This window comes from Phallusia mammillata, chromosome 8 (genome assembly GCF_965637545.1).
Source record: "Phallusia mammillata chromosome 8, kaPhaMamm4.hap1.1, whole genome shotgun sequence".
Lineage (NCBI taxonomy): Eukaryota > Metazoa > Chordata > Ascidiacea > Phlebobranchia > Ascidiidae > Phallusia > Phallusia mammillata.
The window spans coordinates 19,601,059-19,614,867 of record NC_137259.1 but is presented as its reverse complement, the minus strand read 5'-3'; the positions used below and the strand labels follow the sequence as shown (position 1 = coordinate 19,614,867).

The following is a 13,809-nucleotide window of genomic DNA, read 5'->3' as shown; positions in this document are numbered from 1 at the left end:
CCTGCAATTTTACCTGACAATCCAAATACACACAAAGTTTATTGGTAGCTTGAGTCAGCTCGGTGGTGAAAACAAACATAATTTACTTTTATTAGTTTTGTTCATAGTTTGTTGCGTTGAAGGAATCACATCACTGCTCCCAGGGACCTGCAAAGACAGGTTTTAATTTTGTTAAGAAATACAAAAAAACAAGCAACCAAAAGTTATGCAAAGCATGTTTATTTACACATTGAAGTGAAGATTTCTGGTGAGAGTACTTTATAAGAGTCGAGTTGGATGGAACGACTTGTGGTTTTTCAGGAATGTTGTCCCACGATTTATCTTCACAAATGTTGCTGTTGAAATTCTCAGTCAACTAATGTGAAGTAAGCGAATGTCAGTTACACGGATTACAAGCAACAAAATTCTATAACAACCTGCTTGGAGTTTGTGAGATGAGTGGTTGTGTTGAGCATCTGCGGTGAAACTTGTAATCGACTTCCACAGATTGTATCAACTCTTTCATGCATGTTTGCCAAAAATGTCTACAAAATAAATATAACCTCTCAGTGTTTTTGGTGTTTGGGAAGAAGATGGGATAAGCGTCTAATACTGGATCACACAAACCTGTCTGACATGCTCGTAGTGTTTAAAACATGAACTGGTTACAGTGGTATAAAAGAAAGTAATATTTCAGATGACAAACTGCTGACAACAAATGAGTGTTTGATACAGGCCAAATAACTAAAAGCTTACATTTGCAAGATTGTATGTTTTAAACACTTAGGAGGGGTGGTAAAAATTTATGAAACTAAAGGGTACCAAGCAAAAAACTGTAAAAGACCTGAATTTACTGTTGCAATAAAACAGGCATCTTGGAGGCAAATTTATTGTAAGCATATCTAGGATAAAAATAGTACAAACATACAAATATTGGTGAAGAACAATATGATTTTATAATATTACCTTGATGATGTTATGTCCATCACATCGAGGGAGATGCAGCACTTTGTGGCTTCTTACACAAGAAAGTGGATATGTAAAAGTGTGTTCGCTTAGTGCTTTCATGTATACACTGCAATATATCACGTCACAATCTTCTGCAGGGAGACGATATCCATACTGTAGAAAAAAAATGTTTCAACAAATTACTCACGTAAGCCAATGCTTCCAGTTTCTAACACATGTTCCAAACCGACTAATTTAACCTACAGGTGATATGGCTTTACACAAAAACAACAAGCTTTTGAAGATACTGCCTAACTTTTTTAAATCCAAATACAACAGCAGTGCCATCCATTTAGTTAAAGAATCATGTCACAATACCGGCAACGGTTTTCATCATTTACATTTTATAGGTGCAACCTAAAACCATCCAACACAAATAAATATAAAAGGCATGTTCGGAGCTATGATTAATCCAATGAAGCACATTAACCAGCTGGTTGGTGGGAAGTTTTAAAAATCTCTTACATATCCTATTTAACATCAGAGGTTTCATATAACTTTCTAATAAATGTTTAGTGCTGCATTTTTACCTGATTTCTCCAATATTTGCGAATAGCTTCATAATCTGCAAAAATAATTCCATCCAGGTTTGTAGAAAGTTTTCTTGTAATTTTAACAATCTGACCACGTTTCATTGATGGCAAAATGTGGCACCAAGATAGATTGATGAAGCATTCTGTTATCTCATAGTTTGGGTCTAATCGAAATCTTTCCAATGCCTTGAGAAATATGAAATTTCTGTGAGTAAATTGGCAATATATATATATTTCTATTGCAAGCAATACTTCAGAACAAATCCCAAAACTTTCCAAGTGAGTCGGTGGAAGTTTCACAAGATACGGTGTCACATGAATAATCATTTCTTCACCAGTCACTCGTAGTTCAAGATCTGCATAAACACATTAAACAGTGCTTCACTAAAGTGTAACAAATCAGCTCATTTTAACCCAACAGAAAAATAAATGTGCTCAGGGATATACAATATAACTTGAGTGTTTTTTCCACACACCCCTCCCCAGGTTGAGAAACACTATCATAGCTGCTGTAGGCAACAACTTTGTTTTTTAGCAGGTATGCCACAAAATAGAATAACAAATATTTGAGGCTATCTGGCTATGTTATCATGTTTGTCAGTTTTTCCCATGAGTGTATGTTTGTGTATTGCAAAACCGCATTAAATATTACACAAAGATCCATGTGCTACCATCCTCAAGAACACCACTTTTCTCTTGTTTCGCAAAATATTTACTCTCAAAATAACGTTTAGGTTCCGAAACTGCGTATGGTACAAACTTTATGTTGGCTGTTTTACAAACTCATTGGTCAAGAGTAAAGGGCTCTGCACACCAGACGCGGTTGACGGTGGCGGCTAGCGATGTCAGCGCCGGCGGTTGTTGGCGGATTTTGCGCGTAACGTTTGACGCGACGCTGGCCCTTCACACCGGCAGTGCGGTTGCCGTCGACGACTTTTGTTGCTAAGAAAACTGGGTCAATGTGCTTGACATATTGAGTGTTTCTACGTCTTAAGAAAGTTGCTACAAATTTCCGTTTAGTTTGTGACAAAATATAATGTTGATCATCATTCCACGGTAAAATGTTTCCAAAAACAATTACAACAGCAACATTGGATTAAGTTTACTTCTGTCATTGCTGTTGAAACACACTTTCCTGTTTTACAGACACTTTATGTTTCAAAGTTGGTAATATAATAGCAATAACATAAATGAACACATTTTAGAAAACACAAGATTGCAGAAACGCAAAGAAAACAATCATACAACAACATATAAAAAAGCTTAAATGTAAAAAGATGCATTTACATTAAATTTGCACATTGTTGCACAATTACAATGATGCTAAATGTTGTCAAATGCGAGAAAAAAACTTGTATTCTTTGGCTTGTGGCATACTTTTCTGAAGTTTGTAACTTCATCAATTTGATCTGTGATGTTGGATGAGGTTTTTATTGGGAATTTGCTTTCCAAGTCTGACAAACATGTCACAAATTCATATCTTGAACTCTATGGAAATATATATGGAACAGTTGATCGGCAGAAACTACATTTTTATTCAAGTATACCAACCTGGAAATTCAAATATAACATTTTCTTTTCTTGCCATGAAGTTTATTGAACAGGTGCACTGGAGTTGCTGAATCAGTCATAGACATGTAGATTAGTAAAAGTTCCTACACTTCTGCAACAAATCATAGTTGTTAAAGGAGCAATACATTTATAACTTATACCAAAACTCACCTACACATAGGCTCATATGAATAGTGATTCCATCCTGGTAAGATTTCAACAGCAGCACCTCTCTTGTACTTTTCTTTTTGCAAAGTAGTGATTAGATAATTACAAAATCATTTCGAAAAAAACCCAAGACTAAACAAAAAGCTGTGAATAGAAGTTCTTTAAACCACTGGTAAGAAAATTTTAGTATGTTTGTGTTCAGTATTTAATTTCAAACTATTTAAACGACCATTTCAAACTAATTTACTAAAAACAGACAAAAAACAATTAAAACAAGACAATTTGTACCAATACTATCAGTACTTCATTCTTATTTTCTTGGTAAAAACGATAAAACAACCCACCTACAAACAAAAAGACCTAAATCAAGCAGAAATGTATCTTAAACAAGTCGAGCACCCGCCGAATACCGAGTTTTTCATCCAGCAGTCTAGCGGGGCTGACGGAAAAGTTAAATCCGATTTCAACCGAGAAAGCCGTTTCAACCGAGAAAATCACGCCGTCACGGCAAGTCGCTGTCTGGTGTGAATACCCCGTCGCTTGACGTCGAACGCAAAAACGTGTCGCTATCCGCCAACCGCGTCTGGTGTGAATCTTGCTTAACTGCTATTGATCTCAATGGTATTTTTACGTACTGTTACAAAGTTAAAAAAAAATGCTCAGAAGACAATAATACATGACGAATATTGGTGAGATTTTTAGGCATTTGTCCTATCCGAGTTTAACACAAAGATAGTTACCATCCTAACACATATGCAATCAATGTTTCCGCTATGCTCTGCTGAAATTATGGGAAAACAAACTTTAAAACTTGTACTTACTGACTGCTGGCATTTTTCCACGACATAAAATAAAATCAGGATTGTTAATTAACACTTGTCCAACTTGTGGCCAAATTGAAACCATTTTAAACTTGATTGTGTACATTGCACATCTTTCCAGTACATAATTTGCAACCTTGGATGCTTGCAGTGGCTAAAATTTAAATATGCTTTTTAAATTATTGGTTTTAATTTTACAGATTGCAATAAATTTCTGAAGCCAAGGACCCACTACAATTTTGTTTAAGTAATTGGAGTTTTTCGCTGATAAAAAGAACTGTTTTGAACAGAAGTTATAACAAATAAGATACAACCTACCTTTAAGTTGAGCCTTTTACAAACTGACAATAACTTGGCTTTATAAAATGTAACTTGCATAACGACATCAATGTTTCTTATATTCTCCATGTTTGGTGAAGCAATAACATCTTTGCATAAGAAAAGTAGTTGACGACATTTTAGTGCCTGCAAGAATATGATCATTCAGTCAGAACTGCTTATTTTGTCAGGAGAAACCTACTTGGTGGTGGAATTGTTGTTTACTTTCAGCAACTTGCAGAACTGCATGGCAAAGTTGATCAACATTAGGCAGTTGAGTTTTAAACATGCATCGGTTTGTCATCTTTTACAACTTGTGTAATTTGTACAAGTTGTCACCAAACAATATGTTAAAAATGTCCAACTAAACCCTCAACAGATGTACATAATACCTACCAAATCCAGTAATGAGTATCCCAGTTACCTTTACAGATATTAGTGTACATAACACAAGAACGGTTATCTCATCCATCTAGACTGAACCAGCAGAGAAACTACATAACTACCGCTATTTTCTATATATTACTAACGGTGCAAATATTTTAGGGTACATAAATTAAAAACGGAAACAAAGCAACGAAACTTTTACTTGATCTTTTGTCGTCCACAAAATCATTCCTTGTGTAAACAAAACCAGTCTTGCATGACCAAACTGAGTTGAAACATAGAAATCACCATCCCGAAGACAATAAAAAACATTTGTCGAGTTCTTGCTGAATACATTTAAAAAATATGCTTAGGTTTAAAAATCAGATTATTGAATATATATTTTTACTGCGCCTTCAGATTGCCGTTAACAAACAAAACATTTTTTTTGTTTAATCTTGCCTTTTGAACTTCATTCCTAAACTTGTGATGGATTGAACTGAAACTATTGCCAATAAATAAAATCGTTCACACGGCGATCGGATAAAATAGTGGTTACCATAGTGTGGGTCATGGCCTTTCACAGGGTCTGCAAACTATTTCATGCTCAGCGGGTAGTGAAATTAACACGAGTATTAAAAATACGCTAAGGTTGGGATCAAAATAGGTTAGAATATTTAACGACCCAGGTTTTTATGTCACAATAAGACTAATTTTTTTCGGAACCAATTCACAGCGCTTCCAACAACATCACTTTGCGGCCCTCTCAGGGACCGCCTTGGCAGTATTGAGATAACATTCTATTCGAAGTTGTGTAATATTATGCATGTGAAAATTTACCTGGCTCAACTCGAAGCGAAAAGTCAGAAAAAACAAATCTTTGACCAATGATATTCAACATATTTGTATGGGGCTCACAGGTGTTGTTTTGTTCATCTTGTTTTCGAATTTAAACTTTAAAACTTTTCGCAGCCATCTCTGTATCGGCTTCGCTGTAACATGTAGCGTTATAAAGTTAGTTTTGGTAAATTATATTTCTTATTAATTCCGACATTTACTGTTTAAGAATGTTTGACGGAAGCACGGCAGCCCGGACTAAAGATCTTGGTTGATCGCATCAAACCGGCGGACCGAACTTTGCAGACCCATGACCTAGAATGAATCATTGTTAGTTTGCCACAAAGCTTATAAACCTGTAACATTATGTGATGGCCTATAAGCTATTAAATTTTTCTGTTGCTATTGAATTGTAAGGATAATTTAAAAAAAATCGTTTGAAAGTTTTACTGCGAAGATTAAATGGAAAAGCAGCGGTGTTTGTGAACTGTTAGTTTTCGTGCGTCTTTTGTTCCGGGAAGAACTTTTGTCCGTCACATTATTAATTTTGTATCCCGCTGTTGTTTGTCATACTTTGCAGTTGTAACGATCATCGCTTTATGGTTTATTGTTATTGGTGGACGAAAAATATCTGCAAAATTACTTCTTTCAAAGTAAAGCGACTATACTCTGTATAGCTTACCAGTAAGAAAATTGGGCTAATTCTATCAAAGTCACAGAAATAAAATAAACAATTGAAAGCTGAGAATAAAATCACTTCAGAGTTTTTCATAAGAATACGAATATTATCCGGGGATTTCATTCAGCAAAGGAACTTAAGTCAAATATACTTAATAATCGGTATAGGCTATTTTCGCCATTGGGTTTAGTTGGTAGACGCCGTCCCAGAGATAATGTTTTTCCAGAACTTTTTTCACTGCTTGTCACCAGCATGACAGAGACTTTGTCAAACTAATTTTGTCCAAACTGTGCACAGGTGGCCCACTGGCAAATATGATGCGAACGATGTACTCCGCCGGATTAAATTAAACGCTTCCGGTCACGATTTTGTGTTCTTTTATCGACCGAGACAAGCGTCGTATCTAGAACGTTATTGGAGCGCCATATGACTCGCTCATTCCCCTGTTGTTGCTGGATGGCACCGATTTTATCCGGTTCGCGTCAAATAAACCGCCAGGCGGTGGCGCTGTTAAGTTGTTTTCAAGATGGGTTTTCCCCGAAGGCGAACCGGGCAAAAAAACAACAGTGCTATGCTCGTGTGTTGAGTGTCTGTAGCGTTGCACTCACAGTGGGCAGACACAGTTGGACAAGCAGCGGGTTAACATTGCGTCCCCAGCTCGGTCACACATGAGACTAGAGAGTGGGAAAAGTGGCAGAATCGAAAGGTTGAATGATTGCAAGCGATAGTGCACATTATGCGCCCTTGTATTAGAAAGGTTGGCAGATACTTTGCCCAGGTTTGCTTGCACTCATTTTCCTGTGGGATGAAGTAAATTTCGTGTGGCGTTTTAAGCATTTTTTTTATTTTCTGGCAGACTGAAAATATGTGCAATATATTTCCCTGTTTCACTGTAGTTTGAAAATAATTAAAAATGAAGTGAAATGTTTCTGAGTGTGGGAGAGGTTTTGGAAAGCAGATGCAGAAGTCATGGTACAAATTAAAATTGATTCTACTTCATTGGAAAAAATTAGAGAATCTCATTCACACCTGAATTTGCGAAGCAGAAGAATTGCCCTTTTTGTTGTGGTTTGTATCCAAGTGCCAATACTATGGACTCTTTTAGCTTCCCAGGTAAGCAACTGAAGTTGTAATGGGTAGACTCTACCTATTGTCTCTTCTGTGTGTACTTTCCACAAACAGCTCAAAAAATTTTATTGACTTAATTTTTTTGTAGATTGATCTTCAGTTTAATCAGCGATGGGTCCAAATGGCCAAACTTTCATTGAATTCCCAAGTTACAAATTTGTTGAGGAATGGAACTGTTCATGTCGACGGATGGTTGAGTCACAAGAATACAACAAGTAGCAACAACAGTTCAAGCATCATCCATAATTCAAGTTTTTTATTTGCTGTCACTCCAATCATATCAACTTTGAATATATCAGCATCAGAAAGACCTTCAACAATTACAACTTTTGTAAAACTGACAACAATTGCTGAGAAAAGTAAAGAGGAACAAGATCAAGCTACATCCAAAAATTTCAATCTAACAATAAAACATATTGGGTCGACAACTGGAAGAAACAGTACAGGGGAAATATTGCCAGATTGTCCGGCTGATCCCCCACATTTACAGGTTATTCAAACAAAGACCTTTTTAAAGATATTTGCTTTGTTTTGTAAAAATATTTAAAATTTTTTTTTTCAGGGTTCCCTGGAAATTTCTTTTTCCAATAAACCAGGAACATTTGATGCAATAGCTGCTGACAACCCACTTGGAAAGGATGGTGGACATTTTCAGCCCCCATTTTGTAAAGCTCGCTCTAAGGTTTGAGATGCCCTTCATAACTAAAAAACTATCACTGTCAACAAAGTTGGTCTAAAATTTCTAAATTTGTAATTCTGCAGTAAATCATTTTTTTCAGGTTGCTATTATTATTCCCTTTCGCAATCGTGATCAACATTTTCAGTATTTTTTGCACTTTATGCTTCCAATTTTGCAACGACAGCAATTAGATTTCAGGATTTACATCATCAATCAGGTAACGATCAGTTTACTAATAAAGGAAGTGCTACAATCACAATATTAGCCAATAAGTTTCCTTAATCCCATGACTATACAACATTGGTTTTTATGTTTTTTAGTGAAGTGTAACAAAAATCAAAATGCGTTTTTTATATTGTCAAGTGGTCAAACACCTTAAAACACTTGTTATGAAAGATTGATGGAGTGGCCAGTCCACATAACCAGATGGTCATTAACTGAAAGACTTTAAATAATAAATGTTTTGCTGCTACATATGTCAATACCCAGAGTTTAAAAGTAACTTACAGTCAAAAAAGCCAAACAATCTTTTTGTAGAAAATTATTAACTTTAGAAGGCTTTTATAAATTTTTGTTGCAATAAAAAACATTGGCCAAACTTTTAATTTGCACCTTTGCAGTTTGGCTCGGGGAAATTTAATCGTGCCAAGCTGATGAACATTGGTTTTGTGGAAGCTTCCAAAGATTATGATTTTGGTTGCTTTGTTTTTCACGATGTTGATTTAATCCTGGAAAATGACAAGTGCCTTTACACGTGCCCAAACAATCCACGACATTTATCCGTGGGAGTTGACAAGTTTAATTATCGTCTTCCGTATTCGGCCATATTTGGTGAGTAACACAAGTTGGGTGAGGAAAGTGGAAAAATGAAGTGTTTCTGAAACACTTAAGAAAATTGACTTACTTGCCAAGTGCTTGGGTATATTATTTGTTAGTGTAGGGTTTGTAGGGTTTCGCAACAGACGTAAAAACGCTACCAAATCTGGCCAATAATAGTTAAAAGCGTTTGCAACAAGCAAAGTACATACAACAGCCGGTCGTAAACTTCATTCGATTTGCGATAATCTGCCAATAACTGGGTCATAGTGGAAATTGATTGGATAGGATTATGCCGGAAGTTAAGTCGGGAAGGAAGGCTTGCTTTTATTTTCCCGATAATCTGGGGCAATCCCGACGATGCCAACTGCCAACAATAAAGTTTAGTAAGTAGGAAATTTTTGTGGGAAACAGAGTTACGAAGCATCGCAGCTTCAGGTTGAAAACTTAACACCAATGTGCGGTTTCCCAGGCGAACTTTCAGCGGGTGATTCGCGATTCGCTTGCAACTGCACCAGGATATGTTGCAGTGTTCGTCTGTAAGTTGCTCAGCTGGCAACCAGACAGAAATTAAACTTTTAGCAACTGGTTCGTAACAAATTCACAATCTGCGCGTCCACTTGCGAAATAGTTAAAGTCGTTGCTGAAAACAAATACCCTAAACTCGTAAAAGATTGTCTGTTGTTGTAAAGACAATAGCCGGTCAACTCTACTGTTTAACTAATGGAAAGCACTTGACCACTTAACAGTCGTTTACAACTCGCTAATTAGACGTTCAATCCCTTTCGAATTGTGCTCCAAGTTTTGTAAAGCCGGTTTTCACAATCACGCAAGTCAATCAATATTTTAAAAGGAACTGTTTGTAAACATTAAAGGTGTCGTCCAACAACTATGACCAAATATCGCTCAGGTTTTCAGCAATTCCTAACTATGTTTTACACGCGGTGAACAAACAGCAGAATCATTGAAATGTAAAATTTTGTTTCAAGTCAACATTTTTTGCCCAAACAAGGGAATTTCTTTCTAATTACTTTAAAACCTGTTTTTTGAAAGACTTTTTTAAAACATTTTCATTAATCGTGACATCATAAACTACTGTTGTGACGTCTTAAACCGGGGGATAGCGACGTACATCCGGGTTACTAGCACTTCCATCAAGCGTGTATTTTCAAGCGACACAAAATGGGGCTCAAGCGTTGTTCACTTTGTACTTGAAATCTCGCCGGCCTCCCAACTTCGATATTGTCGCCGACTCCGTGATTCCCTGGGAAAGCTGCAACAAACGAATGTTGCCTGAAACGCTGGACATAAGTAGTTTAGTTTGTGGTTGTTGTTTTTTATAAAAATGTGTAAGTTACAACATCAGAAGGTATTAGGATTCGCATATTCCAAAGTTATCGATGTCCGCCCGGCGCAATACCGCTGCAAACCTATTTTTACTTTGGATAAATCAACAACATATTGTTTGTATAAGATAAAAAAATCCTGCCAGCCTTTTAAATTACCTGAAAACCAAACCGTGGCAAAACTGTTTGTAGTCTCGATTACCAGCCTGTAATCGTAAATATTTCGTAGATAAAAATATTGATTTTGAAAATTATTTTGTCTAGGTGGCGTAACGGAGCTGACGCGCGAACAGTTTGTGAAAGTGAACGGATACTCGAATTCCTTCTGGGGATGGGGCGGGGAGGACGACGACATGTACAGCAGAATCAAAACTAAGGGAATGAATATTATGCGCTACTCGAGCGACATCTCGCGGTGAGTATTTATTTTGTATTACGACACCAGGTGACGCAGTGCGCATTGTTTGTGTGGTGTCAACTTTGTGGGCAGGAGCTTGGCCGAATGATCTGACGCGTCTGACCCATATAGAGACAAAAAACAGATCGGGATTCGTCCCCGGGAGTGTCCTGGGTTCAAAGCCTGTAAAAAAATGAGACAACCTGGCTTATCAAGCAATATGGACAGGTCTTTAATTATTCGTTCACTGCCTTATAAGTGCTGTTTCTTTCAACCGCTCGTCTACCTTCCTTATTGTGTTTGAAGTAAAGGGGGAAACGAGATTGCTTGGTGTACACCAGGTGCGGGACGCGTCCCACGATAGACAAATTTTATCCGAGATTTCACGATATACACATTTTATTATGCAGTGAATGCTCTGTGTAATTAAGTGGGCGGGATTGTGTAACAACACGTGGGCTGTGATGACAAAAAGCTGTTTTCCAAAACAATGCTTACGATTCTGCAAATGGTTGGGAAGCTACCCTCTTTATTAAATGCCCTCCATCGTTTTTATTGTGATTGTTTCGTCACCATCATTGTCATTGTTTGGTCACTGAGCGTCATGAACTGTGATTGACAAGTGTTTGTCGCAGCTACAAGATGATTTCCCACCAACGCGAAAGAGGAAACGAAGCAAACCCTGAAAGGTTCAAAATGATCCAGAAAACTCATCAGACAATGAATCAAGATGGACTGAACACGCTCAAGTATCAAGTGAGTCAGTTTCCGTGCAGGGGGGTGGAATCCCAGCAAACTAGCCGCAACCATCAGTAAAATAATTATAACCTGCATTGGTTGACTAAATATTCCATCAGCAACCTGTCTGGCCCAACGACTAATATCCGAAATTAATATTTCCTGAAATAAGAATTGCACGTTTTGATTGGACAGGTTGTGTCACGTGATCTACACCCGACGTACACAAACATCACAGTGAATTTATTTGGACCGAGTTAGCCGACAACCTCCGCATCAATTTCACGCGCCAGACTTGACTTACCTACCTTCTGTCTTCAACATTCCGAATATTTATTTAAAAGCCTTTACCAGTTTTTCGACACTTTTATTGCACACTGTTGCTGCTGTTGTTACCTTACATTGTGCTGCGTACTTTTCTTGCTTTGTGTGATGAGGTGTTTTACTGTACATGACGTGTGGTGCAAAACTCTAGTGCGAATCGTCAGCGACTTCTTCAAACTCAACCAAAGTTCGATAACTTGCTGCAAAATAAAATTCCTTCTGCTGTTTAAGTTGTTCAGTTTAAAGTTGTGATAACGGTACTTTGGAACAAATACTTGATTATTGGTTCCAGAGTTGTAAACAGGCCTGAAAACAATTCGGGCCTCAACCCGGCCAGAAAAGCCCGTCCCAACTTACAACTTTGGTTAGTGGATTAACGTCCCTTCAAGGACGAAGGGAAACCGCAACAAGTCACCCTTGATTCATACGTCACACTAAATCGCGCAAAACCGTTATCAACGAATTAAAGCATTCACAAATATAAATAAACCGAACTACTATGTCATTTCTACTATACAGTGTAAACCTGTTTATGACGAATGTGTCAGCGTTTCCATGGATACAACTAACAAACGAAATAGGGCAGGGGGTCGTATGTGTGACGCGCGGTCCGTGATCGAATTACCAACAGACATCACGTAGCACCCTGAAACATTTCCACAGCAACTTAACACAGCTTTTAACATTACAGCATTCAATACTTTCCCCATTAAATATATGCACATTTCTATTAAAGAAAATAAATTATCGTGTCTTGTCATATTTTAAGGCGTTTTCGTAGTTACTTTTCGTACACAAGTTCACCCACCCTGCTGATTTCTGTTCAACATATATATATATATGTGTGTCATATAAGGCAAAATGCTGATGTGGCAAAAAGAAGGAAAATTCAGGGAAACAACAAAAATAATCTTCTACACATTTTCAACGAAACCTTTGATTAATCCGTGGGCGTGTTTGTAGGGGGGCGAGGGGATATCGGGTTGCACACCGAAATACAAAGGAAAGTTTGCGCTCTGCCAATTCACCAGTTGGAATTCGTCCCACGCAATTCCAAGCATTGTTGCTTGTTATTTTAGAACAAATGCACAAAGCCGCGTTGTCGGGGACGTATTGTTTTTTTTATCACGCAACAATAAATATCATGTGACTTGGACGCAAGCGTTGCTACGGAGACGAGTTGTCAACAGATAAAGATGAGAAGCGCCATTGTTACGGATTTGTAAAATATTCCGTACTGTGTGATGCAATTTGAAGTAGTACAAAAGTTTGTAGTAGGAAACGCAGGGAATAAGCCTTCAAAATATTGCGGTTATTTGTTGGGGAAACGATTTGTCGACGTCGAAAAAAGCCCCTTTTCCTAAACAAACACATTTTTCATTGAAGAAATGGTGTTACGCTTCAAAAAGTTAAACGACAAAATAAGTTTGTTGATCCCGAACAAACACAGGCGACGCAGATTTCTTTCTGTTCCTGCCCATCCCATTAACTCAATCACTGGCCAAACCTCATTTGTCAACAAAAAGCTCCGTTTCTTAAAAAAGAAAACGCTTTGCAACAAAATAGGAAATTACGAGAATTCAACTTAAAGATTTCCACAGAAAATACAAAGGCAAGTCACATTTCTCCCCAACTCGTACCAAAAACCTTCTCGGCTAGTGATTCGACAAATTGGCTTTTACAAGTTTAGTTGGCTTTGCACAATGGATTCATTTCAACAAAAGAAATAACCCTGGGGTCAAATTAAATCGCGTCGAATTCAACTTGGAAACATTTTCATTATTCTTCCAAGTTGGGCAAATACGATAATAAGTAATAAATGTTGAAAGCCTTTATATTGTGATAGATACCTTCTCTTTTCTGTAACAATATTTTTTTAACCTGAAAGAATAAGAAAAATATTTGACATATTGTTGCGACGACAATTCGTATCATGTGATGTATTCTTATCCACTAAGAAAATACTTCGTCCAGAACGCAACAGAACAATTGCGGCGTAAAATTACGTTTCTAGTCGCCAAATATAAACAGAAAGAAAAACCAGTTACTAAATTTTATTCAAACTCTTTTAGGTTACGGTTTCAAACCTTCTTTCACAAAGAAACGTCACTGCAATTTTGG

General features: G+C 37.2%; 2 protein-coding genes across 2 annotated transcripts; one reads left to right on the top strand and one right to left on the bottom strand.

Annotated features, from left to right (window-relative positions):
* Window positions 1–20: 20 nt before the first annotated feature.
* Window positions 21–5,081, bottom strand: LOC145204520 (uncharacterized protein C18orf63-like). The gene is made up of 9 exons (XM_080077112.1): window positions 4,581–5,081; window positions 4,379–4,525; window positions 4,061–4,214; window positions 1,773–1,876; window positions 1,518–1,706; window positions 946–1,101; window positions 417–524; window positions 227–355; window positions 21–147 (listed from the first exon to the last, which is right to left on the bottom strand). Exons 1-9 carry the CDS (start codon window positions 4,680–4,682, stop codon window positions 55–57), a joined length of 1,182 nt encoding a protein of 393 aa, XP_079933238.1. The 5' UTR covers window positions 4,683–5,081; the 3' UTR covers window positions 21–54.
* A 2,016-nt stretch (window positions 5,082–7,097) lies between these two features.
* Window positions 7,098–11,918, top strand: LOC145205168 (beta-1,4-galactosyltransferase 4-like). Its single transcript, XM_080077827.1, has 8 exons — window positions 7,098–7,373; window positions 7,477–7,878; window positions 7,951–8,070; window positions 8,168–8,284; window positions 8,688–8,898; window positions 10,494–10,644; window positions 11,262–11,382; window positions 11,560–11,918. Exons 1-8 carry the CDS (start codon window positions 7,230–7,232, stop codon window positions 11,623–11,625), a joined length of 1,332 nt encoding a protein of 443 aa, XP_079933953.1. The 5' UTR covers window positions 7,098–7,229; the 3' UTR covers window positions 11,626–11,918.
* The last annotated feature ends 1,891 nt before the right edge of the window (window positions 11,919–13,809 follow it).

Bases quoted from the DNA above. Each gene is read 5' to 3' on its own strand.
- LOC145204520 (XM_080077112.1), bottom strand. From the start codon at position 4,682: ATGACAAACCGATGCATGTTTAAAACTCAACTGCCTAATGTTGATCAA. The intron at 4,526-4,580 runs GTAGGTTTCTCC...ATATTCTTGCAG, and splicing joins AACAACAATTCCACCACCAA to GCACTAAAATGTCGTCAACT. The intron at 1,877-4,060 runs GTAAGTACAAGT...GTGTTTATGCAG, and splicing joins TGGAAAAATGCCAGCAGTCA to ATCTTGAACTACGAGTGACT.
- LOC145205168 (XM_080077827.1), top strand. From the start codon at position 7,230: ATGGTACAAATTAAAATTGATTCTACTTCATTGGAAAAAATTAGAGAA. The intron at 7,374-7,476 runs GTAAGCAACTGA...ATTTTTTTGTAG, and splicing joins GGACTCTTTTAGCTTCCCAG to ATTGATCTTCAGTTTAATCA. The intron at 11,383-11,559 runs GTGAGTCAGTTT...TTGATTGGACAG, and splicing joins TGAACACGCTCAAGTATCAA to GTTGTGTCACGTGATCTACA.